The sequence below is a fragment of the Barbus barbus genome (assembly GCF_936440315.1).
Source record: "Barbus barbus genome assembly, chromosome: 17".
Taxonomy (NCBI): Eukaryota; Metazoa; Chordata; class Actinopteri; order Cypriniformes; family Cyprinidae; genus Barbus; species Barbus barbus.
Window position 1 is genome coordinate 10,554,200 of NC_136745.1, and position 27,013 is coordinate 10,581,212.

General features: G+C 35.8%; 1 protein-coding gene across 1 annotated transcript in view; it reads right to left on the reverse strand.

The window, feature by feature from the left end:
• The window catches only part of LOC306882945 (sorting nexin-25-like), a 61,788-nt gene that overhangs the window by 28,060 nt on the left and 6,715 nt on the right, over positions 1-27,013 (reverse strand). Inside the window, exons 3-6 of the mRNA XM_079437967.1 lie at positions 15,918-16,134; positions 12,539-12,711; positions 7,547-7,733; positions 2,482-2,552 (exon numbers count right to left, since the gene is read on the reverse strand). Of these exons, the coding sequence (XP_079294093.1) occupies positions 2,482-2,552; positions 7,547-7,733; positions 12,539-12,711; positions 15,918-16,134 (648 nt within the window). The remainder of the gene's footprint in view (positions 1-2,481; positions 2,553-7,546; positions 7,734-12,538; positions 12,712-15,917; positions 16,135-27,013) is intronic.

Below are 27,013 nucleotides of genomic sequence, written 5' to 3' on the forward strand. Positions count from 1 at the left end.
CTTTCCATCGAAAAACAGCGATGTGTCGTCGATGCTTGAGGCTTAGACCTTCAGAATGATATATAGTGTGCCAAGATTAATGATATTCTTTCACGTTAAATTCATTCATAAACATTAAACTAGTGGGGAAAAAAACGCTTCAGTGCGATGTCGCTCTGGTGAACGTTAACAGGTTAACCCATCCCTGCACATCACATCCCCTGCACAGCCTGGAACATAACATTTATTTCCATGATCTGCCATTTTCGCTGTTGTCCTCGCTTGTTTCTTCACAATACCTGCAGAACTTCTGATGATTCGGCTGGCGACTGGCCTAGAACATGGGCGGGTATATGCAAATGTTGGGGGCGTAACTATTAGTGATCCCGACTGTTACGTCACAGTCGGTATTATGTTCTGATTCGCCTATTTTCAGTGGTCTTTATTTACATAAGGAAGAGGAAACAATGGTGTTTGAGGCCCACTGTATGTCATTTCCATGTACAGAACTGTTATTATTCAACTATGCCAAGATAAATACAGTTTTTACAATTTATGGCACCTTTAAGAAATTTGAAATAATTTGAAAATGGATTAAAAAAATAAATGTGTAAAATAAACATACTTACACTTCAGATGACAAAGTATTTTTCACAAATAAATAAATATATAATTAAAATATAATTAAAAAGGAAGTAAACCCTGTAACCAACAGGGCACTCTGTATTCTGGGAAGTTTGTGTGCATTGGGAATCATATTTTTTCGAATAAAGCCAAGGTAACACTCATTTTACATACAGTACATAGTGGAAATGACATGAATATGGCAGTGGGCAAATGCATATGAGCGCAGCATAATTTAAAATCACGACTTTAACGTTTGTCGATCGCACGTCTCCAGTGAAGCTGAACTCTCCTCCTGTCCGTACTCAATTCACACGGACCGACCGTCACGCAGAGAACATGTGATCATGCAGGATATAAATGGACATTTTATAAGATCTCACAGCTGGATTCGACTAAGTTTGCGAAAAGTGAAGCGAATACATCTCAGTATGGCTACTGCCATCTTGTTTAAATGACGTCATTTGGAGCCTGAGTCTGCGCAGTACTGTCGTGAGGTGGAGCAGCGGTATCAAATTCCTGCCCAAACTCCCGCAGACCCAATCAACCATAACGACACGCCCCGTTTTCATAGCATCAAATTACTAGCTAAAATCAAACTTATCACAAAAACGAACAATTGAACATATATCAGTGTGATAACAACTACCTTAAATGACCAAAACCATATTTCAGAAAATTGTATTGGAAGTGTAATTTATTTTTTTATTTTGACTGAAGTCCCATTCGTTTACATGGAGAGGGCGGGGTTTATGACCTGTACTGCAGCCAGCCACCAGGGGGCGATCAAAGAGCCCGCAGATTCACTTTTAAGGACGAGTGAGACACACCCGGTTTAAACGTTTAAAACGTGTTTAGCACGCAATTTTAATTTTACACTTAGTAAACACAATGGAACATTCCATAACATTTTAGGAAAAAAATTAAATTAAATAAAATAAATGAATAAAAAAAAATGAATAAATTAATGAACAAACAAAACACACACAAAAAAATAAATAAGTAGTTTATCAATACATTTAAACTAACATTTTGTGGCAAACTACCCAACACCAAAAGAGACTAAAACTGCAAGTCGGTTGCCCATTCTGGAGAATAAACTAAGCAATTTTTATAAGGGAAAAATATTTACTTTGGTTTCTGGGGTGGACAAACAAACGTTTAAAAGTTAACCACCTTTAACCAAAAGTACCACCTTTCACTGATCTTTAATTAAAAACAGATTCTTAAGTTGACTTATTTTGTAGAAAAGGGGCAAAAATTAATCATTCAGAAGAAACTGGTAATTTTTTCCTTAGGTGTTGTTTTCCGAAAACACCTAATTTTCCTCCCAGTAGCCAAATACCAAAAAAACATTTAAAGTGATTGGAGAGTATGATTTCTGTAAGCATCAGCTGATGTGTTTTATGGCTGCACAGTAAATGTCTGGCTAGTACAGCCCACTGTCTGGAAGCAGAGTTACTCCAGCACACCCCACACCAGCTTCAGTGTAATTACCCGTCTGCCAATCACAGAGTGGCACGCGGCTAGACACAGAGACTACAGAAGCTCTTTTCAGGAAGAGCAGAACAGCTTCATAATAGCTCACGAAAGAGCAGAGCAAATAAGGTGGCTTACAGCATGTGTTGTCATGCCAAGATAACATCTTCAATTTGGCGTAATACCCTGGCTTGACTGCTGGCAGATTTTTTCTCTCTTAGACCGTCCATCACAAAGCTCTTCTGACCATTACACTCCATTACAAACATCAAAATGAAAATGAAGCGCACAAATTGAGTTTCCTGAAAACTTGATCATTAGAGTCAAATGAAGAAAAAAAAAAAAAGGGGGAAAAAGCAGCAACTCAGGGTTTGTATTCGTGTTTGAAGGTCATCCTACCTTTCTGTCTCTTCAGATGTGGGATGCTGCTGATGGTGGTCGCCTGAATGATCTCCACAACTATCTGATACCTGCAGAAAGACAACATGACAGCAGTGACTTAATGAAGTACAGTAAATGGACATACACAAGACATTACCTTTGCATAACATTACAAAAAATCTGAGTGCCGTTTAAGCATGCAAAAAAAAAAAAAGCATTGCAAATGGTTGCTAGAGCATTGCTATATAATTGCTAAAGTGTTCTTAAAAGCTTCTAGCATGTTGCTATGTAATTTTAAATATTATTATTATTATTAGTTTTAATTTAAATAAAGTAATGAATTAATGTTTTCCAATACCTTCAAATTAACATTTGAAGAGACAACCTAAAGAGACTAAAACTCACTTTTTTATTAGGTGTTTTTGGTTGGTTGGTTCAATTAAAAAAAGCCATGACTAATAGTAATTAAGCATTAACCATAAGTGTGAGCGATAGTGATGTTTGACTGGAAAATTAAAACATTTGTCTTCATATGGTGACACCATAAAACGGTACCATAAACGTACAACACAATTATGTAAGCTGATTATAGTCATACTTTTTTTTTTTGATGAAATGACTTGCATTTATCCAGTGTTGTTACTGTTAACTAAAACTATTCAAATCTGTTCTTGGTTACTGAAATAAAGCTGAAATATATAAATATTATATAAAAACTACAAAATTCTAAAAGCATGCCTTGGCAACTAATCGAAATAAACAAGTTGCTAACAATTTACAATAAGTTCATTTTAGTTAGAATGCATAAACTAACATGACCTAACAATAGCCAGGTTTCCATCCAAAGCTGCAAATTTAACTTAATTCAAATTTAACTTTAATTTAAGCAAAATTACAATGTTGCATAAAACATTTGGAAATAAGCACCGTTTCTAAAAACACTTATAAACACTATAATAGTGTTAAGATCAAGTAAGATCGAGCCAATGTAAACTGATTAACTAAACAGTCTGTATAAAGCCTCACATTAATAAATCAGATCAATTTAGTTTGTACTTTAAATAAAGAAATCTAGTACTAAAGTAAACTGATTAACTAAACATAAGGCTGCAACAATTCAGTTGGTTAAAAATGATCCTTCAGACATCAACCTAGAGGCAAGGACTTTTTCTTTTAAATTCAGACCGTCTGTGGTATAAAATCGTCTCCGCTATTGAAGAATGAGAGCATTAAGATTTCAAGGCTACTAATGTCTCATTTGAGAAATTCCTCTGAGGAATGCTGAATATTTATTACACACGTTCTGCTCTCACAGGCCCTGATGAGAGAGGAGACGAGATTGAGAGAGACCGACTGAATGAAATTGCTTCATGAAAGTCAAATACAAGTAATTTGGGAACATTGCCACAAGTAGCTGGTGCAAAATGAGAGTATTATAAGACGATATGGAGGCTGACCTTCAAAAATGACATGTCGCAACATGAGACAGTTTGTGATATTTATGGAAATTTGGGCAAATGTCATGCTGCCATCGTGCATCGAAGTCTGACGCAGGAGAGAAGAAATTGTTGAATAAAGTCGTTATTTGAATTTTTTAGCTCCAAAAAAGTATTCTCGTAGCTTCATAATATTACTGTTGAACCATAATGTCACATGGACTATTAAGGACAAAAGGACATGACCTTGAACGTGGTAGTTGTGTTGTCGTCTATGCAGCATCAGAAAGCTCTCGGATTTCATCAAAAATATCTCAATTTGTGTTCTGATGATGAACGAAGGTCTTACGGGTTTGGAGCGAGATGTGGTTGAGTAATCAATGACAGAATTTTCATTTTTGGGTGAACTATCTCTTTAAATATATCATCAATCCCAGTAAAAGCATAAGAACAATAAAATACAGATGTAAAACATCAAATAAAAACCTGAAGCAGATCATTTTCTGTTCATTTAGATGTACTAGGGCTAAAAAGCTTTGCTGGAACGTAAAAAAAGAACTAAAGACTGTCCAGGTGTTCATTTTATCCTTCTCAAAATCACTCAAACACTTAAACAGAACTTTCCAGGAGGGTTTAAAAGCAGCATCACGTTTACCCATCCCATTGTCCATCCATAGCTTTTACACTAATTCAATTTGCATGAAGCTCTTTTTAGAGCTCTAATCTTTCTCTGCTTCCTCAAAACGAAATCAAACACAACTCAAGCTGTTTTTACAGTCTCTGGCAAGGTCAGAAACCTGTTTAACTGTCACCTAGCAAAAATCTCATTACCTGACCTCAGGTTTATTCCTGGTGTATTATAGATGCTGAATATCCTCAACACAACAAACATCCTTTTTCTTTCAGCTTTCAAACAAAGACTGGTTAACCCTTTGTGCACGTCAAATAGGAGCCCATTTACAAAAACACCCTCTTTGGCTGGGGAGATGTTCAATTTTTAGACTTAAAGTGTCAATGCGACTGAAGAAAAGCCCAAGAGGCTTATAGTTGTCATGGAAACAAAGGTCTCAGGTAAATTGTAGAGTTGACAGACTACCAGCTCCTGGCTGTTATTAAAGGTGACAGTACAGATATCACGTGTTTAATAATAATACCACATCAAAGAGTCATTCAGAAACATTTCCACAAGCGGCTTAAGCTCTTTAGGGTCATTCTTCAAAACAGGTTTACATTAACATATGTAAATAATGACTTGATACTAATAATGTGCTATTATATTCTATACTATTACAATATTTTTTCTAAACAAATTAAAAATCCAGTGGCTTTATATTTAATCATGTTAAAACAAATAATCAGAAAACTCTTTCCTAAATTACATACAGGATTTACACAAATACAGTAAAAAAAAAAAAAAAACAGTAATATTGTAAAATATTTTTACAATTTAAAATAATGTTTGAATATATTTTAAAATAGTATTTATTCCAGGGATGCGAAGCTGAATTTTCAGCTTTAACCAGTCTTCAGTCTCACATGACCCATTAAAAAGTTAATTACATTTGAAAAAAATATTTGAATAGAAAATAGTTATTTAAACTGTAATATTTAAAAATATTACTTTTTATGAGCTTGTGTAATATCACTGTGCTTTTGATTAAATAAATGGTAAGCATAAAATACTTATTTTGAAAACAAAAAAACAATATATATATATATATATATATATATATATATATATATATATATATATATATAAATAAATAAATAAAAACAAAAAAAAAAATCACAGATACAGATAGAGACAGACAGACACAGATAGACAGACAGACAGTTATTATTAATGTTACACGTTTTCCCATATTGGATTTGAACAATCGGCAGATGGATTTTTCCTCCTCCAAGCCTTATTTCCGACGGAGGTTTCAAAGAACTTTCTTACCATTGCAAATTGCACGCTTTGCTACAGCTTTTCAAAAACAGTTGTCTTTCCAATAACTACTAAAAAGCTCTACAAGCAAACCCTGACAAGATGAAAAGGTCTATCTTTATAAGGCCCATCAAGAAAACACACTATAATCACAATGCTTTTACTTCAGTCTGTCTATTCCTGCCTGTCGTCTCCCGATCCATCTCCATCCTTTACGCCTGCGGATCAATACGGCTGAAAAGTTTCTCCAAGCCTTTAAATGTCACTGTCTCACGACTCACAGATAATTCATCCAGAGCTCAACTCAGCGGAACAAACCTCAAATGACAAATGTCCCCTCCGATACGACCTGATAGCGCAAGCTGAAAAGCAACAGCAAATGACAGTGCCGACTTCCAGTTCACCTATTTAAAGAGTGATTTGTCTGAACGAAAGAAACAGAAATTGCTTTCCAACAGAAATATTTTTGTACTGAAATAAATCGGTTTGGATGTGGTGACATGGCCGAAATCCAGACAGATTTAGTGAGTCATCTGCTAACTCTGTGTTTATTTATATCTTGAGTCAATGACATTAATCAATAACCTAATCAATAACTGTCAAAAAAGCTGACCGCAAAGCCAGAACAATATTGCAGGCATGTTCACATACTGTTGGTATCAACAGCTTACAATCTAGCTTTTTTTTATTATTTAAAAAATATAGCAATTAGTGTGCAAGGTGTGTTCAACTCTAGAGCCCTATGATTTCCACAATGCAGAATATGTGGAAAGAATTGCGAAATCCTGTCATAAAAATGGAATTTGCTGTGTACTTTCATTCATGTTTTAATTTAAACTGTAAACCTCTGCTGTGCAGCACTTTCTTTGGCAAAAATTGAAAGGAATCATTCATATTTCATTTTATCGCCTTTAAAAGTTTTATTGTTAAAGTTAGATGTGTGGTAGTTAACTAAAACTAAAACAAAACAAAAAACAACAAACCTAAAATAAATTGAAATCATTGAAATAAATGTCAAGGCCAAGGTACTTTAATTTAGTTTTATTTTATGTTAATGAAAATTTAAAAATTAATCAAACTATAGACATAAAAAAAGCTATTAAAATGAAAACACAAAATAAAATAAAAAAAAATACTGACTCAAATATTAATACAAACTAGAATAGCTCCTCAATGATACTAAAATAGCAAATATGCATTAATCTCATTTTGATTCTCTCTCTCTATATATATATAAGAATTCAGATGCAACAGCCTCTATGTGCCTTCTGAAATATTCTTCTAAAATGAGCGTTTTTATTAGGCTCCTATATTTATGTTCAGTTATTTCACTTTAATTGCATAGAAAAGAACATACACATTGCCATTAGAGTAAAATTACTGAACCTAAACATAGGAGCCTGATAAAAATGCTAATTTTATATATATATATATATATATATATATATATATATATATATATATATATATATATATATATATATATATATATATATATATATATATATGATATGATTATATAAATAAAAATCATCCGTTTTTAATTATAAAGATTCAATTAAACCATTAAAATGTAAAACACAGAATTTGGTAAAAAATTAAACAGATTTCATTGGGTCCTACAAATCCCTAAGCCTACAAATAAGCAATAACAGAAAGCGCCACTAAATGAATGCAGAATGAAATGGCACTGATGGGCCGCTGAATGTTTTCGTACCTGAGCTGTTTGAGGAACTGTATGTCAGAGCTGCTGCTGATGAGTTTGATGAACTCCTCATAGGATGGCGCATATGTGTACGCTTTCTTATGATGCTCGATCACCTGCTCTCGGTGCTCTAACTGAGCTAGCAGCATGCGGTTAATGTAGTCTGGATCGCTCAACGCGTCCACCAACGGCTTTAACACTACAAAGAGAAAGAGACAGAACATGTTAATAGCTTTGTGTTAAACCCAGTGAGCTGACAACCTCAACATAAGGACTGTTCCAAAGGGTAGGCAGCATAATTATATTGCCTTGCACGCTTCACAAACGACAAGCTACTCATAACTGAACTACAGTCCAGCAACCCTTTTAAAAAGGTTTACTGTAGCTACATATGACGTTACTCAGAAAAAGTATATTATTAATGTTTACAATCAAAGCATTTTATAAAAGCAAAATATCTCAATTAGGGTGATAGCATTATATGAACATATTCAGATAACAACTAAAAAATTAATTATAAATTAATTACAATTTACATAACTGAGAAAAACACACTGCATCTAAATATTTCACCTAAAAAAGAAAACTAAAAAAAGAAATGATAATGTTAAATGAAATTAAATTTACAAATATTTCAATGAAAATTTCAAACAATAAAATGAAGGAAATCATTTTAATAAATCATGAATCATTCTGATTTGTGAAAATGCAGTCTTCTGCACATATGCTCAAAAGAACTGATGAATCAGTTCAGTTGCACTATATGTACAAATTATTCATTAAAAATCATACTTCCCAAATCTATATATGAGAGCATGCATTTGATTATGTAAAAACAGTGAAAAATATTTTTGATTATTTTACAAACACAAAACATCTCAATTAGGGCGACAGCATTACATGAACATACATATTTAGACTAAATACAACAACAACAACAACAAAAAAATTCAATAAAATATTACAATTCATATAAACAAGAAAAAACAGTGCATCTAAATATTCCACAAAAAAATGTATGAAATTTTAAAGTATTTAAATGGAAGTCTCAAAAAAATTTAAATTAAATATTAAAAACAAAGGAAATTTTAAAAAATTAATGAATTGTTCTGATTCGTGAAAATGCAGCCATCACTCATTCGAATCATCGGAATCAATTCATTTGCACAACATTTGCATTTGAACAAATCAATTCTGAGTCAAATTCCACCATGCATTTCACTTGAGGTGTGCTTCTGAGGTCAGATATAGAGATTCATCCAATGGTTCATCCAAAGTTTTCTTTTAGTTTAAAAGCTGCCTTAGAGAGTAGCTGCTTATGTAAACTGCAGAAAGCAAGGCAGCTCACTAACAGTAAAAAAAAAAAAAAAAAAAAAATTCAAAGTTTATAAATACTATTTCAGTCTTTCTACTTCAAAATTCCATGTTTAATTCAGTGTGTCTCTTCATAATTATTTGTACAATTTACTAGCAATTTCTGAGTGAAAACTGTTTCAAAGTAAATCGTACAACAAATCATACGACAAGCTCAGGAGCTTGTTGACGTAGTGCTGATGAGGAACGCTGAGACGCAGCAGACGGAGCACGAGGCAGTGCCTCATTACTGCCAGACAGAGCTGGCGGATGACGTCTCGCCCTGAAAAAAATGAGTGGCAACTTGCCAGTCTGAGACAACAGATGCAAACGCTTCCTCCAGTATATCCCCAGACCAGAGGAGACCAGACCAGCTGCATCCTGAATCAATAGGGCAGAAATTAATCTTTAATCTTTATTAAAAAATTATTATTTTGTATATTCTTGTGACGTTAAAACCCTTCATTTTGCAGGTATCAGTTAACGGGAATCAAACCCAAAACCAAGTGCTATGCTCCATTATTGCTCGAAGCAGGAAGTTGGAAATTCACACTTTCCTAGTTGATCTGAATGAAAACCAGCATTGAGACATGGAAAATTGCACAGATCTGGGAAAAATATTAGCTTCATGGCTTTAAAGGAATAGTTCACCCCAAAACATCTGATAAAAACATCACAATAATCCACAGGTAATCCACACCACTCTAGTACATCAATTCTGTTAACTTGTAGGGCGAAAAGGTGCATGTTTGTATGATACAAATCCATTACTACGTCACTTTGAGCCATAAAATACAAGCCCCAAAATCCATAATATCGTTTCCTCTGGTGAAAAAGTTTTACACCGTTTTAAATGGTTCTTGATCTATGCATATTTCTTATTTTTTTTCACTGGATAAAGCAATATTATGAATAGAGGACTCATATTTTAGCCAGAATCAACAGTTTGAAGTTAAAAATATGTTGGTGGATTTGTTTCCAACAAACATGCAGCTTTTTGCTTCACAAGATTAATTGATGGACTGGAGTGGTGTGGATTATTTTTATGTTTTTTACAGTGGTTTGAACTCTCAAACTGACGGCACTCATTCACTGCAGAGGATCAATTGATGAGCAAATGATGTAATGCTAAATTTCTCCAAATCTGTCAATTCGCAGCAAATTTTCCTTTTTGGACAAACTACTTTTTTTAAGAAAAAACTTTTAGGTAAAAGGAAATTACTTAATCATCACGTGTAAGTGATGGCAGATTTCTGAACACCTAAAATTCTTTAATATCCTGCAGGAATCCATGATTTCTCTGTATCATACTGACATGAACTACCAGCAGTCATCACAACCTCTCTCTCTCTCCAGCAGCCTGTCTGTCCGTCGCCTATAATAGATGTATTTAGTAATTTCATGGCAAATCAAAGACGATTACAATCACACATCTGGTGCTCATCAAAAATGTCCTGGAATCAATTTCACGATTTGTAAAAAAAAAAAAAAAAAAAAAACCTGCAGTAGATGAGTTTCATCAGTTCTGCACAAGAGCAGCATTGTAAGAACACAGATGAGCACTGAACAGCTTCGTCCAATCCAATTATGCAGAGAGATGTCCGTTGAGACACTGAAGCTTGAGCCAAAAAGATTTTCCCAAAATCTAATTCTCAAATTATGATACTGTCAGCAAAGGAAAGCTTTGTTCTGTGAGAGGGGGATTTATTAGTGTGTAGAACATGAGCACCAAATCTCTGCATCTCATTTTGATTCATGAAAGCAACTTTTACTTATCAAAGTCTTGTACTGCTTTCAGCCATATTAAAGAAATATCTTCACTAAACACAACACAATCTGTGTGAGTTTTCCTGCATATTATAAGAATTGTTGTGGTTTAATACAAGTAATAAGATTATATTATAATTTCTTCTGTCACCTACTATAGAGTGATGGTAATGTCACAATACTGTTTGTTTCTTACTACTATGTCAGCCCTTCTATAGCTACAGCTATTTTCGGATGAAAGTTAAAATATTTTATAATGTAATGTATTCCTGTGATGGCAAAGCTGAATGTTTAGCAGAAACTTATTATTATCAATGTTGAAAACAGTTGTGCTGCATAACACTTTTGTGAAAACTGTAATACATTTTTCAGGTTAAATAAATAAAAAATAAATAAATTAAAAAAAAAAATAATAATAAATAATAAATAACGAATAATAAATAATAATATATAAATATATGTGCTGTCAAAATTAGCACGTTAACGTAGGCAATTAATTTCTTCCAGTTTAACGCGTTACAATTATTTAACGCCGTTAACGCTAGGGTTGGCCACTCCACTCATAACTGCTAATTCTGTCTCTTTTTTCTTGACAAGAAGTGCATTTATTCAGTCGCAGAACGTCTTTACGAGCACATCAATCGGGGAGACAGGAGACGCTTCAGACGCACTCTTCAACTTCACTTCAGCGTCAGGCGCGAGTCAAGCGAGCGATTAATCCCACCTAACATTAAAGTTTTTAAATATACTCTCATATTGCAATAATTTCACATTCAATCTTCAAATTAATGTACAAACAACATAAAGACAGTATATTTTGAATATCTGTTTAATGGCATCTTTGTTTGTGACTGAAGGCCAGGATCACTGATACCAATTAATACTGACTTCCCTATAAAAATGTTTCCCCCTAATATTTAACCATTGACTATAGCCATTCAACTTTACATTATAATTAAGAGCTATCAATTTGAACATTTATTGGACTTTAAAAATAACTTCTAATTTAAGTGAACTTAAAACAATCTTCACATAATCCATTATAATAAATGTCATATTTATCTACCTGTGCCCCTCAGCAGAAATATACAGAAATTAAATAAAGTTATCAAACACCAAATTCTAAACTAAATACAGATGAATCCTTCAAATTATAAAAGTTATTGATTTCCTCTTTTTCTTTTGTTCTTGATGAACAGACATCACAGCAGCTGGTTATTGGTTATATTGGCTTCTATTTCTTTAAGAGATGTTGCTGCTAAACGTGACGTGGATCTGACACGCATCGTATTTTCTCTCAACTCTCATCACCTTTTCTGACCCATTTCAGTCTCTTCTAATGAGCTGACGAGTTGAATCGAGCGTGTTAGATGAAGGAGACAGTGCTAGGAAGCTCCAGGACAGTTTTGAAAACCATTTCAGAGACATGTTCTTAATGTTACTCATATATAACATTACATGCAAGCACAGTTTTATGGCAGCTTTAATCGCCTTTTTGATAACTTCATGACTTAACTGATCACGACATTGCATGCTCATGGTTTCTTTCGTGCTTTGATATGAAATGATACAGGCTATGAGCACGCCTGCGCCTTTGTGCGTTTATTGAAGAGCACACGCTGCGAGCACAGTTCCGTTTCTGCGCTCGTTTGACTCGCGCCTGACGCTGAAGTGAAGTTGAAGAGCGCGTCTGAAACGTCTCCTGTCTACCCGATTGATGTGCTCGTAAAGAAAAAAGAGCCAGAATTTAACAGCGGTAAATATATGAACGACTTTCTGGCTAACTTTTGAATTTTTTGCACTTTTTTGTCACATTGTACTGACAAGCAAAAGTCGTAAGGCCTGAAAAATATCACAGTGTACACAAGCTTCAGTGAGAGTCACCTTTAGTAGTGACGACCTCCACCAGTAAGAGGCGCAGACTGCGTGAACGAGCGTCCCGCGTGGGCAGCAGACGCAGCATGAGCAGACGGGCGCAGCAGCGCAGGAAATGCAGCTCCTCATCAAGACTACGCAGACACGGATGCAACAGAAACGCCCGTGGTACTTCCTCCAGCCTGGAGAGACAGAGAAAGAGAAATACTATTGTATTCTATTGTATTTAAAGGGGTTATATGATGTGATTTCAAGTTTTCCTTTCTCTTTGGAGTGTTACAAGCTGTTTGTGCATAGATAAGATCCCTGAAGTTGCAAAAACTAAAGTCTCAAAACCAAAGAGATATCCTTTAAATCAAAGTTAAGACTCTGCCACGCCCCCCTAAAACGGCTCATTCAAACACGCCCCCACATGTCTACGTCACGATGTGGAAATATTTGCATAAGGCGTGGTTTCAGTAACCGCAGTTGTGTTGATGCAGCCATGTCATGTCAGGGAGACGCTGTGTGTTTCTGTGTGAAAGCAAAAACACTTTATTTGGCCTTCCGAAAGTAGATGCATTTAGGAATCATTTAGATTACTTACAACAGAACAGAAACGCATTTTATGGACGACCGTTTCGTGAACCTAGGAGAGGAGGTAATTCTGACTTTGCTTTGACAATCTGGCGCTTCTGAATCAGCGACTGTATTTGCTATTGACTGTTCAAATGCAGAGTTTTGCGCGTCGTGTGTGTGTGAGTGAATGAGAGTGAGAGAGAGAGAGAGAGAGAGCGCTTTTTTAATCGCGGCTTGTGTGCAAACACATAACGTTACGAGCTTCATCACTGTGTCTGTCACGTGACTCTGTTCCCCTCTCGGGCTTGAACTGATAGTAAAACTAAGGACATTATTTACTGTCTTTAAGTTTATTTTGAAAGATGAAGCACGCGATTATGGAAAGGGGTGTTACATTTCCGACAAGTGCTTGTGGTGTTCGGCCAATCACAATGAACTGGGTCAGCTGGCCAATCAGAGCAGACTGCGCTTGTCTGAAGGAGGGACTTTGTAGAAAAAACGACTCGTTTGAGAGAGGCGGGGCATAGAGGACCTACAATAATGTACAGTATTTGAAAAATAATGTGTTTTTTGAACATTAAAGCATGTCAATCTATTCTGTTACACCAAATACACAATGATCTTTAAAAAAAAGCATCATATGACCCCTTTAAACCCTTTAAAATAATTTTTGTTGTTTTTAAATATAATATAATATAATACAATTTTCCTTTCATCCTTGGCAATATGCGAAGCAATCATGCCAATAAAGCACTTTGAAACCTTCAAGACAGTTATTTATAATATTATTATTTATGTATTTTACTATTTCTTATTTAACCAAATCACACCAACAGAGCATATTAAGACCATAAAATACGAAGGGGGAAATATTTAATAAATGGACAGAGACTGATAAACAGAGCAGGTGGAGGAAGACAGATGAGAAGCAGAAAAGGAAAGGCAACAGAAGATGCTAATGAGCTGTGCAGATCGATCACTGACACACACACACACACACACACAGATGAAGACGCGACCGGCAGAAACGCTCATTACTGCATCCACATCCAACACACTCACACAGAGAGAGTGTGTAAGCAAATGGAACAACATGGAAAGACAAGTGTGTAAGTGTGTGATGTTTTGTGTAAAACAAAGGGTCATATTATAGGCTGGGGTTTTAAAGTCGTCAGCAGTCTTCAAACATGTTAATCAATCAAACTGAGAAATATGAATCTCCAGAGTGTGTGTGTTCATAAAGCAAATCATTTGGCTTCCTTTCCACTGACAAATCAGTAATCAATGAATCCAATCAAGAGAGTGCTTGTGAATGATCCAAACCCAAGCAGACTGAATTCCAACAAGCACTGTGCTCTTATCAGAGTAAAGATGAAAGAAAAGGCTTTTGCTCGGTCAATCCAGATAACCACATTTAGATCTTTTAAAGAAACCACATTAAACGTTGTTTTTGGAGGAAGAAGTAAAACGCCTGAAACATATTCATCAGCATTCAAAAGTTGGGCTTAGTAAAAATGTTGTTTCTTAAAGGGTTAGTTCACCCAAAAATGAAAATTAGCCTGTGTTTTACTCACCCTCAAAGCATCCTAGGTGTATATGACTTTCTTCTTTCAGACCAATCTAAGCGGAGTTATATTAAAAATTGTCCTGGCCCCCTTCTGAGGGAGGGGGCTTCATAAAAGTAGGAAATGATTGGCGCGCTTATAGAAGAAGGGACAAAGCGGTGTGGAATAAAGGTAAATTTTTATTTTTTTTTAAAACGAAGCATGAACACATGTTAGACTGCACCCCATAAACACAATCATTGTTTGTTGCGGTCTCATACTTTTAGATACACTGTTATTTGTAAGTGCTACTGCTTCTGTTAGCTTTTAATATACGGTTTTATCCTGATTAAAGCTTTAATACAGTACGGCAACCGCATGCTCATCCATGTACGCTTTCTTGCTATGTGAAAATAAGTGTATTCACTGAGCTGGTGATCTTAATGAGAGAGAGAGACATATGCAGGGCAGAGCGTGCACAGAGCAGGGGGATGCAAGGAACAGTATTGAGAATCGCTGCTTTAGAACATTGATTTTGAAACTTGGGACTCCATTAGAATCGTTAGAAGACAGAATCACGATTCATATATTAATAGATTTTTATGTGCACCCCTAGTTTTATCACCCCTTTCCCGGGGGCGGGGTTTATCTAGGTTCTTGACATATCGGACCCAGGAAGTAACTCGTTGTAGTCCCATATGAGCAGCTTTTGTAGGCAGAATTTAAAAAAGACGATATCTCTGTTTGCATTGATCTTAAAAAAAAAAAAAAAAACTAAAATATTTGTACAATTTAAAAAAAAATTTTTTATATTTGAACATTTTAAAATGTAATTTATTTCTGTGATCAAAGCTGAATTGTCAGCATCATTACTCCAGTCTCACATGATCTTTCAGAAATCCTTCTAATATGATGATTTGCTGCTCAAGAAACATTTCTTAATTTCATTATCATACTCAACTTTCTTTAGTAACATTATAAATGTTACTATAGAATCTGGTCATTTTTTATTTGTGCACTAAATTCAAACAACATTCATGAGAAGGCGTTAATTAATTAGAGTAAAAATTTTAAACGCTTAACAGCCCTAAAAGTACCAGTCAGTATAACAAATAATACTTTGTCATGAACGATAACCAAGCATGCCAAAAACAGATTCTGTATTTCACCTTGTTTACAAGTCCACTGACAGTGTTGACAAAGGATAATGTGCATTTTGCATGTATTCAATGGTAACAATTTTATGTCCATCTCAATTAAACCGCTAGAAGTGCTGCCTGTCTCACCTTGCGTTAGCAGCCTTGAGGTCACAGAAGTGTGTGTGAAGGGTCTTGACCATGTCGTTACAGACCAGGTTGACCACGTCCACCTCAGACAGATGCATTCGCAGCTGTTTGGTCATTTCCCAGAAGTCCTCAGACAACATCTGATACAGTTGGCCCTCATCTCGACTCAAGGGGACGTACCACGACAGAATATAGTCCCGATAGCTGTAGTCAAACACTGCAGGGAGAGAAACAGAGAGAATGTCACTGATTAATATAGACAATCAGTTTTACCAATATTCCAGAATTAACTATATTTAGTACAGAACCAGCGCAGAAAACCCAACCACCATTTTTGACATCTCCTTCTTAACTACCCAAAGTTAAAGGGATAGTTCACCCCAAAATTAAACCATGATTTACTCACCCTCAAGACATCATAGGTATATCATAGGTACATATGATTTTCTTATTTCAGACAAATACAATCAGTTATATGAAAAAATGTCCTGGCTCTTCCAAGCTTTATAATGGCAGTGAATGGGGTCAAGATTTTAATGCTCAAAAAAAGTGCATCCATCCATCATAATAAGTACTCCACACAGCTCTGGGTAAGGGCAAAAATTTATGGACGACCGTTTCGTAGGTAAGGGCAAAAATTCTCCAGAAACAGTTTTACATGTCCATTTACAACCCTAGAATTTCTCCCCAGAATGAAATGATCTGTTATTGGCTTATGTGAAAGGGTCATGAATAATAATGTTGAGCTCTGCTCCGATTGGCTGTTTCACAGTGCGGCTCATTTCAGTAGCTCATAGGAAGGAAACACAGGGAAAATATATATTTCAATACTTTCTCGCCCAGTTATAGACCTTTTTCTGAACGCGGAAGTCTTGCCTGACTAGAACGGTGCTATACATTTCTGGTTTCTAGTCACATTTACATATTTTCCGAGCCGATAATATAACGTGAAAACGGTGTAAAAAATCATGTGGCGCCATTATTTCATCACTTTACAGTGTCGCAATGACCGTCTTTTTGCAGTAAAGGACCAGTCATAGTTAAATGAGTGGGAAAATGATATGAAGCGACGCGAGGTTAGCTCCATTGAAAACAGATGAGCGCAAATACAGCTCCCGATCGAGGCGAAGTTCACGGGATTTTGTCCACAGAATGATAAGAGCAAACATTATTTTAACATTTTATTATTTCACACTCAGTATTTTAACATAAGCACTGCAAGCCATGCATACAGCGCCGGACATGACAGATTTTCTGATACGCAAAACAAGTACTTTAAAGAATTCCTTAGCTTATTGCCGTTACTGTGGCAGCCAACAACAGCACAGCTTAACCCTCTGCACAATTTTATATTAAGTTATATTGAAAAAGTTTAAGTTTAGTCTATCTTTTTTTACCCCGTCTAAACGGATTTCTGGGAACACGAGAGCACCCAAATGGAAGGTAGAATCCATCATGGCGCCGCTCATCGGTTATTCGGGAAAAAGGTCTATCTCGTCGGGTAATTATACTGTAAATAAAATACGGGCATCAGGGAGCCGCTATTAATATGCTGGGCATTGAAACGGTTTTCAAATGCACGATCACATTTTACTTTCACTTTCGAGATTCGCGATTGCATGTACTCTGAGCGGCAGTACTTACCACACATTTTACACGATCAGATGCTTGTCAGTGGTGCTCAGGATCTGAAAATCATTAGCCATCATCCTTAGGCATCTCTCCTGATGAAATCTTATGTACTGCAGTGTAACAGGCTACCGCTAGCAACGAGCTAACCATGTCCCTTTAGTGGCTCGCGTTATTTACTTTCCGTGATTTTCTGAATACAGACACCAACCCATCCCTGCACTTCACATCCCCTGCACAGCCTGGAACATAACATTTATTTCCATGATCTGCCATTTTCGCTGTTGTCCTCGCTTGTTTCTTCACAATACCTGTGGAACTTCTGATGGTTCGGCTGGCCTAGAACATGGGCGGGTATATGCAAATGTTGGGGGCATAACTATTAGTGATCCCGACTGTTATGCAACAGTCGGTGTTATGTTCTGATTCGCCTATTTTTCAGTGGTCGTTTTTATTCACAATATTTACATAAGGAGGAGGAAACAATGGTCATTTCCATGTACAGAACTGTTATTATTCAACTATGCCAAGGGAAATACAGTTTTCCATTCTATGGCACCTTTAAAACGTTATAAAGTGTAATCTCTAGCTTCCGCTAACTATCGTGCACGTGTTAATGAGAGAGTGGCGTTTAGCAGATGACATAGGTCTCATGAGAACCAAGTTTTGTTTACAGTAAAGGAAAACCAGTCTCGTCTTAGCTTATATTCTAAGACATGTTTCTTTACAAATCTTCGCTTCACAGCTTTTTATCAATATGATAAAGCACACAACATCCTTGTCAACATCTTGCTGTCACCAGAGAACCAAATATAATACAGTAGTCATGAGCAAATCAAGCTAATCAGCAACGCTGTATTTATTGGGTGTAAATAAATAATCTGCTGTTTGTCCTGTCACTAGATAAATTAACAAATACAGACAGCTGGATAGAAATACAATTGTCATAATTTTGCACATTATCATCCACTATTAATGCTAAATGCAAAAATATATTAAAATCTTATTTTTATAAACTATAATTATATGCAATTTCATGGATAGATGGACTACAATGAATAATGAATAGTTTTTTTTGTTTGCATAATATTTACAAAAGAAAAGAAAAGAAAAGAAAAACACTCCTCAAACATGCACACACACACACAACAGCAGGTGGCAGATGGCATGAATGTGATGGCACTAGCAATGACTGTAGGCTACTGCAACAGTCCTCTAACGACACGAGAATCCAACGCCCACCGTAACCGCTCACACAGTCAAAATAAGCAGATCTACAGCTGAATAAGCTTCAGTGACACCCTTTGTGCAGCAGTTATTGAATACTTGGTGGTTTGCAGACATTTTTCCTCCCGGCTGAGGCAGCACTATTTATAGCCACAGTGACCTCATAAAATGTGCTGACTTTCCCCAGCTGAGAATCAGGAAGTGCTGCTGACACTGTTCGGGTGCAGTTTCCTTCAGGCATCTTCTGCTTATTAAGTGACACGACAGAAACGATGCAAGAAGGACTTACTGTGACTGCAGGAAACATGTCAAATAAAAAATAAAATTAGTATAATAAAAAATATAATAGAAACAAATATAGGTAAAAACTAAACAAAATAAAAATGTGGAAAAACAGAAAGAAACAAATACAGACTCCTGGATATAAAAAAGTAATAGTTTTGTATATTAACAACAGTTTACACTAAATGCATAAATCAACTAAAATATAATTTTTTTCAGTTCGGTTCAGTTCAGTCAGAATATAGAGACTACAGTGATTAATGGATATTAATAATTATAAAAAAAAAAAATACAATCAAAAACTTTTCATTATGATGCTAGGATATTAATAAAAACATAAAACAGATTTCTCAGGTGAGGTAATATTTAAGCATCAAAACGTAAAATTTATGAAAACCTTAAAATAATAATTCACCCAAAAATGACAATTCGGCCATTATTTATTCAGCACTGTGTTGCAGTCAAACCTGTATGACTTTCAGACAGTAAACAAGATATTTCCAATAATAGCCTGGTTGGTGTTTCATGTAATAACAATGTACATGGACTGAACCTTTCAAGTTACAAAATTTACAAAAATTTAAGTTTTTAATTCAGTCAAAATATTCCTCCAATGAGCTGTTAACCATCTGGAGTGAATCAGTCCGATTTGGAATCAATTCGCTCTGCTTTGTGAATCCAAACCAATTGATTCACTAGAAAAAGATAAGTCTCAAACAATTGATTTGTTCTTTGTACCTTTATGGAGAAGACTGAATTAAGTGTGCATTTCTAGAACTTAATTCAAAATTTCTCTCTTTGGTTTTTCTGCAGAAGAAAGAACATCATTCAGGTTTGGAAAGGCCGGGTGAGTAAATGACAATTTTCACTTTTGCAGATGCAAATGCTTAAAGTGGTTCTTGCTCCAGCAAACATCACTAATGAGAATGAAATGACATCTAATTTACTCGATTCATAAATGTGACACCCAGCTGTGCTCAGAATACAGGAGGGAGCGAGTCAGAATGAACGATCAGAAACAGCTTCAGTGAACGTCATTCATTCGGTTTAACAAGACCTGTGATGCACGAGCCTTCACAGCCACAACCTGGAAGAGACTAGATGCCATCTTCTCACCGTTATACACTCATCTTGAAAGAAGAGAGCAAGCGAGACAGGCACATACAGACAGACTATCTAGACCTTTCAACACAAACAACACCCACAAACACCCAGAGTCCCTTTAGGCAGGAATGAATCATAAGAGAAATGCCATCAGGCAGGCAGAAATGCAAGGGAGCCTTGTATGCCTACCAAGGCTGCATTTATTTGATCACAAATACAGTAATTATTATGAAATATTATTATAATTGTAAATAACCGTTTTCATTTTTAATATATCTTAAAATGTAATTTATTTCTGTGATGCAAAGCTGAATTTTCAGCATCATTACTCCAGTCTTCAATATCACATGGTCCTTCAGAAATCATTCTAATATACTGATTTGCTGCTCAAGAAACATATCTTATGATTTTCAGTGTTGAACAGTTCATTTTTTGAAATAGAAATAATATAAAATATCTTTGCTGTCACTTTTGATAATGTATCCTTGCTAAATAAAAATATGAATTTAACCTTACTAACTTACCAAAACTATTGCTCTCCACTGAATAATGATCCAAAATTGTCTGTTTTTCACAGAAATATATTATAAGAACTTGAAATATAATGAATGAGACATATATGCTGAGATTTTCTCCTGATGGACATAAAACAGCCCAGACTTGCATTTAATGAAGGACCAGGGCCATATGAAAACTGTAAAACATTAGTTATCATTCTAGTCTCACATCCACACATCACAGACCTTTAAGAAATAAAAAAAGTATATTAGTTGTAAATCTATGAAAATTTGTTGAAAATCTATGAAAATTCTTCACAAATCTCAGCAGCTGAACTTTAAACGCGAATATAACGCTCTCCTTAAACAGGAAATTCTCTGTTTTAGACTCAATAAAAAGGTCTATCATAAGACTCCTACTGTGGTTTGGCTGATCATGGACTAAGCAACCATGAACTAAATAATCAAGGGTGAGTAAATGAGAGTAGAGTCATTTAGGATGTTTACAGGAAGCACAGTTTTGCTAAAAACACCAGCTGAACACATAAAAACAACACAGGAGAAAGGTTTTTGAATTATTTAAAGCTTGAATCATCATGGTCCAGAAAATCACAAACTACCACACATATAATGCTTCCCTCTGATCTCTTTGTTTTTGTGATTTTGGTTCATTTTTCAGATTTTGACAGCATGGATGAGTCAAACTGGATGCCAAACAACTGAATTCACCGATTACTTACGGATTGCGACACTGGTGCTGATGGGATTTTGTCATCGGTGCATAAAAACACCCAGCAGGGAGTCTAATAACAACGTTTGTGCTGCAGTCGTATTCAAAAGCGCCTATTATCACCAAAACATGCTTGAAAGACTATGATTTCACATATCCAACACAGGTATGGGTTATATAGGAAACTGCATACTACTATTTCTGCAATATACAGTATGTACAGGATGTAAAAAAAATATATATATATACACACACACACACACACACACGCATCCAAAAGTATTGGAACAGTAAGGCCAATTCCTTTATTTTTGCTGTAGACTGTAAACCTTTGGGTTTGACATCAAAAGATGAATATGAGATGAGAGATTAATTAATGAGGTCTGAATACTTAGGACCATGTGATATTTCAGTTTTTCTTTTTTAATAAATCTTCAAAAATGTCAACAATTCTGTGTTTTTCTGTCAATATGGGGTGCTGTGTGTACATTAATGAGGGGGGAAAAAAAATGAACAAATGATTTTAACAAATGGCTGCAATATAACAAAGAGTGAAACATTTAAGGGGGTCTGAATACTTTCCGTACCCACTGTATATGTATGTATGTATGTATGTATGTGTAATATATATAGTGCACATAGGAATTAGTCATTAAAGTCTTATATTCTCTATCTCTGGCCCATCAGGCTGATCTACAGGAAGAGTGCATCATGAAAAACTGATTTACATCATCAGTGACAGCTGATCCTGGGTCAGTAATGTGGTTAAGCAGCTAATGGTCCATGTGCATTTGTCATGCAGAGAAACCTGATCAGAAGACCATATCAGTTATGGAACATCAAATTTGTGTGAAGGCAAACCCTAGTAACACCCTAGCATCTTCTCAATGTTTCTCAACGAATAGTGCACAGCTATAAAATTGGTCTTTACTATCTGCAATGATATTTAATACACTTATATGAAATATATTAAAAATATGTGGACTTGTAATTCGGTTTGAGAGCAGCAGAAAACAGTGCTTGTGTATCAGAGTGAAACACAGACCCATCAGCCTGGATGAAGGACTCTCTGTGACAGAGACCATACTAGTGTCCGGTGTTCACCAGCGCTGTGCGTCAGCTCTGTGTTGGTAACAGGGTCTCCAGTGTACTGAGCACTAAGGGGATCAAATCGTGTAAGCAAGCTCATTATTATAATCATGGATCCCGTTCCCCCCCGCACAATTCATTAGGAGAGCGAAGCTGAATTCCTCATTCATGTTAACGCTATTAGCTGTCATGCACCAGCAGCTGTTCCTGGTCACGTGATCAGTCAGAGGTGCTAGAAACACGGGTAGAAAGAGTGTGACATTTATATTGATCAGAAACAGACTTATAATGGGAAACATACTACTGGAGATATGCAATTATGCATATGATGCTGTTTGCTAGCAGCAAGCAAAAACACAGAGTGCATGCGCATGTCCATATTCAGAACAAACTAAAGTTGTGATCAATCTTATGTGAAACTATTGGAGCGCTGCTGATACTTTTTGTGAAAAAAAGGAAAAACAGAAAAAGGAGAGACAAACAATAATGTTTGTAAAAACATAAGGAAGCCCACAGAGGCCACACCTAACTATTTTGCCTTGTCTTCCTGGGATATTATGTCAAGTTTTCATATACATACATACACATATATATATATATATATATATATATATATATATATATATATATATATATATATATATATATATATAAAATAAAACTTGCATAACTATCATCCTGATAGTTCAGGATGATCAACCCTGTAGGCGGGTTCAAGTCTCAGGCCGGCAGGAATTGTAGGTCGTCTTTTGAAGACATTGTCCACTCCGCAGTTTTGAAAGATACTTTACCTCTGTCATGATCTGGAAGGATCACATTTTGTCTTGACCCGTGTGTTACTTTTTCTATTTGAACTCATAAAAGTTTAATTTCGCAGCATGTGTTAACCAGGGTGCTATTTTTATTTATTTGTTTCTGTTATTATTTTCTTGCTCCTTAAAATAATAATTTAGCACAATGCACTGGTCTGTAGTGTGTCTATAGTTATATAGGTTCTATAGTTATATAGGTTTTTCTTGTTTTTTTCTGTTAAATGTTAACGGGATAGACACCTATGTTGTGGTCTGTAAATTTAAGTTATGCTTGTTCACCTGATGATACGCTCAGTTTAGTTTTTGCATATCCTCTAAGTTCATCGTCTGTGTTTTCTCGTCTTATATGGGGACTTGCATACACCTGGTTCAGGGAGGTGTTGAACTGGGTGGGGTTAAAGGTTTGTGGGTTTTCTTTTCTTTCTTCCCTTTTCCCTCTCCTTTTCCTACTGTTGTGGCTATACATTATGCATTGCACAATCTGTTCTTTTTATACATCTCTAGACTTTTTTATTAGCGTGAATGCTACCCCAGATATAACACACAGCACAACTTGGGAAACATTCAAAGCCTATATTAAGGTCAAATTATATATTACACGTCATTTGAAAAGAACAAACAGAGGAGGTCTATGGCAAATCTGACAGATCGTATCTCGCAGTTAGAATTAATATAAATAACCCTTCATCCATCATACTTAAAGAATATCTTCTCTTAAAAGCTGATTGCAACCCTTTCTGCTGTTGCTACCGAGGAGATGTTGATTAAATCAAGGCATGCTTATTATGAGTATGGGGAGAAGGCAAACAGGCTCTAAGCCCATCAGCTCAGACAATCCTCTGCTTCCTGTATTATTCCAGCTATTAAAACACATAATACCTTATTGTCAGATCATCACATAATCAATAATTAATTTTTGGAATTTTATCGGTTATTGTATTCTTCAGAACAAACCTCTGATTATGAGGACTTTCATACTTTTTCCAAAGAGCTCTCACTACCTCACATCAGTACCGATGCTGTGCAATTTTTGGATGACCCTATTTCTTTAGATGAGGTTCGCGATGCCATTTCAGCCATGCAATGTGGTAAGAGCCCTGGCCCAGACGGCTTTACGGCTGAATTTTTAAAGAAATTTTCTAATGAAGTAGCTCCCCTTTTGCTAAATATGTACAATGAATCGTTTGATCTAGCCTGCCTTCCCCAAACTTTGCGAGAAGCTTCAATTTCCTTAATTCTGAAAAAGGACAAGGATCCCCATACGTGTAGATCATATCGCCCCATATATCTCTTTTGAATGTTGATGTACAACTTTTAGCTAAAATACTTGCTTCACGATTAGAAACAGTTCTTCCTAATATCATTCTCCACTGACCAAACTGGCTTTATTAAAAACAGATTCTCTTTCTTCAATGTCAGACAATTATTTAACATCCTCTATCATACCAGTTTTAATCTCACTTGACGCAGAAAAGGCGTTTGACAGGGTGGAGTGGGATTACTTATTCCACACTCTTCAGATGTTTGGTTTTGGAGCGAGTTTTATATCTTGGGTCAAGCTATTATACAAAGCTCCACTTGCCTCTGTTTATACCAACAATATTTCTTCCGCATATTTTCTGATTAACGAGGCACAAGACAGGGTTGCCCCCTGTCGCCTCTTTAATTTGCAGTCGCAATAGATCCTTTGGCTATTACTTTGCGCCAAAATTCAAAAATAGCTGGTATAATCAGAGGAGGACGAGAGCATAAAGTTTCTTTGTACACGGATGACTTGATTTTATATATTTCTGACCCGTCTAAATCCTTGCCTCATGTCCTCAAAATGTTTGATATGTTTGGAAGACTCTCTGGCTATAAATTGAATTTACAGAAAAGTGAAATGTTTCCCATCAACAATGCGGCCCGAGATCTCTCTGCCGCTTCTTTCCCTTTTAAAGTTTCCCGCTCGTTTACATCCCTTGGTATACGTGTCCCTAATACCTTTTTACTGAGAACTTCCCCCGTTTACTGGAACTAGTGGAACAGGATTTAAAGCGTTGGGCCTTGCTCCCATTATCAGTTGCAGGTCGAATAAAATCTATTAAAATGAATGTGCTGCCTAAGTTCACCTATCCGTTTCAGTGCATCCCAGTGTTTATTCCCAACTCATTTTTTTTTCGTAGGCTGGATAGTGCTCACGGCTCATTTATATAGAATGGAAAACCTGCTAGAATGAGTAAAAGTGTTCTGCAGCATCCTAAGTCGCTGGGCGGAATGTCTTTGCCTAATTTTCAATTTTATTATTGGGCCTCAAATATTCGCCCTATACTGCACTGGCTATATGAAGATCCTGGGCTTGATGCCCTATCATGGATAGCCATTGAATCTGCCTCATGCTTGCCTTCTTCCCTAGCAGCTTTAGTTTACGCTCCTCTTTCCTTTCCCTGCGACAAATTTACTAAAAACCCACTTGTAAGATCTACACTTAAAATCTGGAAACAGATGAGACGTCATTTCGGATGGCAAACTATGTCCCCTAAATCTCCTATTCATTCTAATCATGTCTTCAATCCTCCAGTAATTGATAAGTCTTTGACATCTTGGCATGCTAAAGGCATCAGAGAAATTAATGACTTGTACCTTGAGGGGGCTTTCTGTTCATTCCAGCAGATGTGCGAGCAATTTCATATTCCTAAGAAAAAAAAATTCCGCTACCTCCAAATTCGTGACTGTGCATAAAATGTTCCCTCAGTTTCCTGATCCGCCTCCATGTTCTCCATATGATTATTTATTGGGGGACCCTCCAAGATGGAAAGGCATTATATCAACAATTTACTGTAAAATTTTGACCCCACTCTGTACATCCCTCTCCCAAATAAAAGCTTTGTGGAAAGACGACTTAGACATGGTTATTCCTGATGAGGACTGGGAATCTGTCTTATATAGAATAAGTCCTCAGTCTGTGCAAGACATGGCCTTCTGCAGTGCAAAGTTGTACAGTTGTACATCGTGTACAATGGACAAAGTTAAAACTATCCAAGCACTTTCAACATATTGATCCTGCTTGTGAGCGTTGTAAGTTTCATGCACATATGTTTTGGTCCTGTATAAAGCTTAGGAGATTCTGGTCAACTGTTTTTGAAATGGTCTCTGGTTTTTTAAGGTAAATCGATTTCCCCTTGCCCATTGATAGCCATTTTTGGAATTACTCCCGTATCATATAATCTTACAAAGACACAATCTGATTGTATAGCTTTTATCATGCTGTTAGCCAAGCGACTAATATTACTGAAGTGGAAGGATCAGAGGCCTCCAACTCCAAAACAATGGATCTGTGATGTCCTCTTTTTTTTGAAGTTGGAGAAAATCAAATATTCTATAAGAGGCTCATCTAGCCAGTTTAATAAAGCTTGGGGCCCTTTCGAGCAATATGTCAGGGATCATGTTTCACTGTCAGACATACTGAATCTTTTTTTAAATTTCCTTTCAGTTAAACTCTATTGTATGATACTGATTGTGCATTTTCATTGTATATATATATATATATATATAAACAAACAAACAAATAAACATGCATACCTACATACACATGCACCTACACACACACATACTGTATACACACACATTTACATAAATTTAAAGTAAACATGAAAAATCTAAAAAATAATAAAAAATTATATACGGAAGGTGTGTCTGTTCACGTAGCCATATTTACTTCAAGTAAATACAGCAATTGACTCTTAA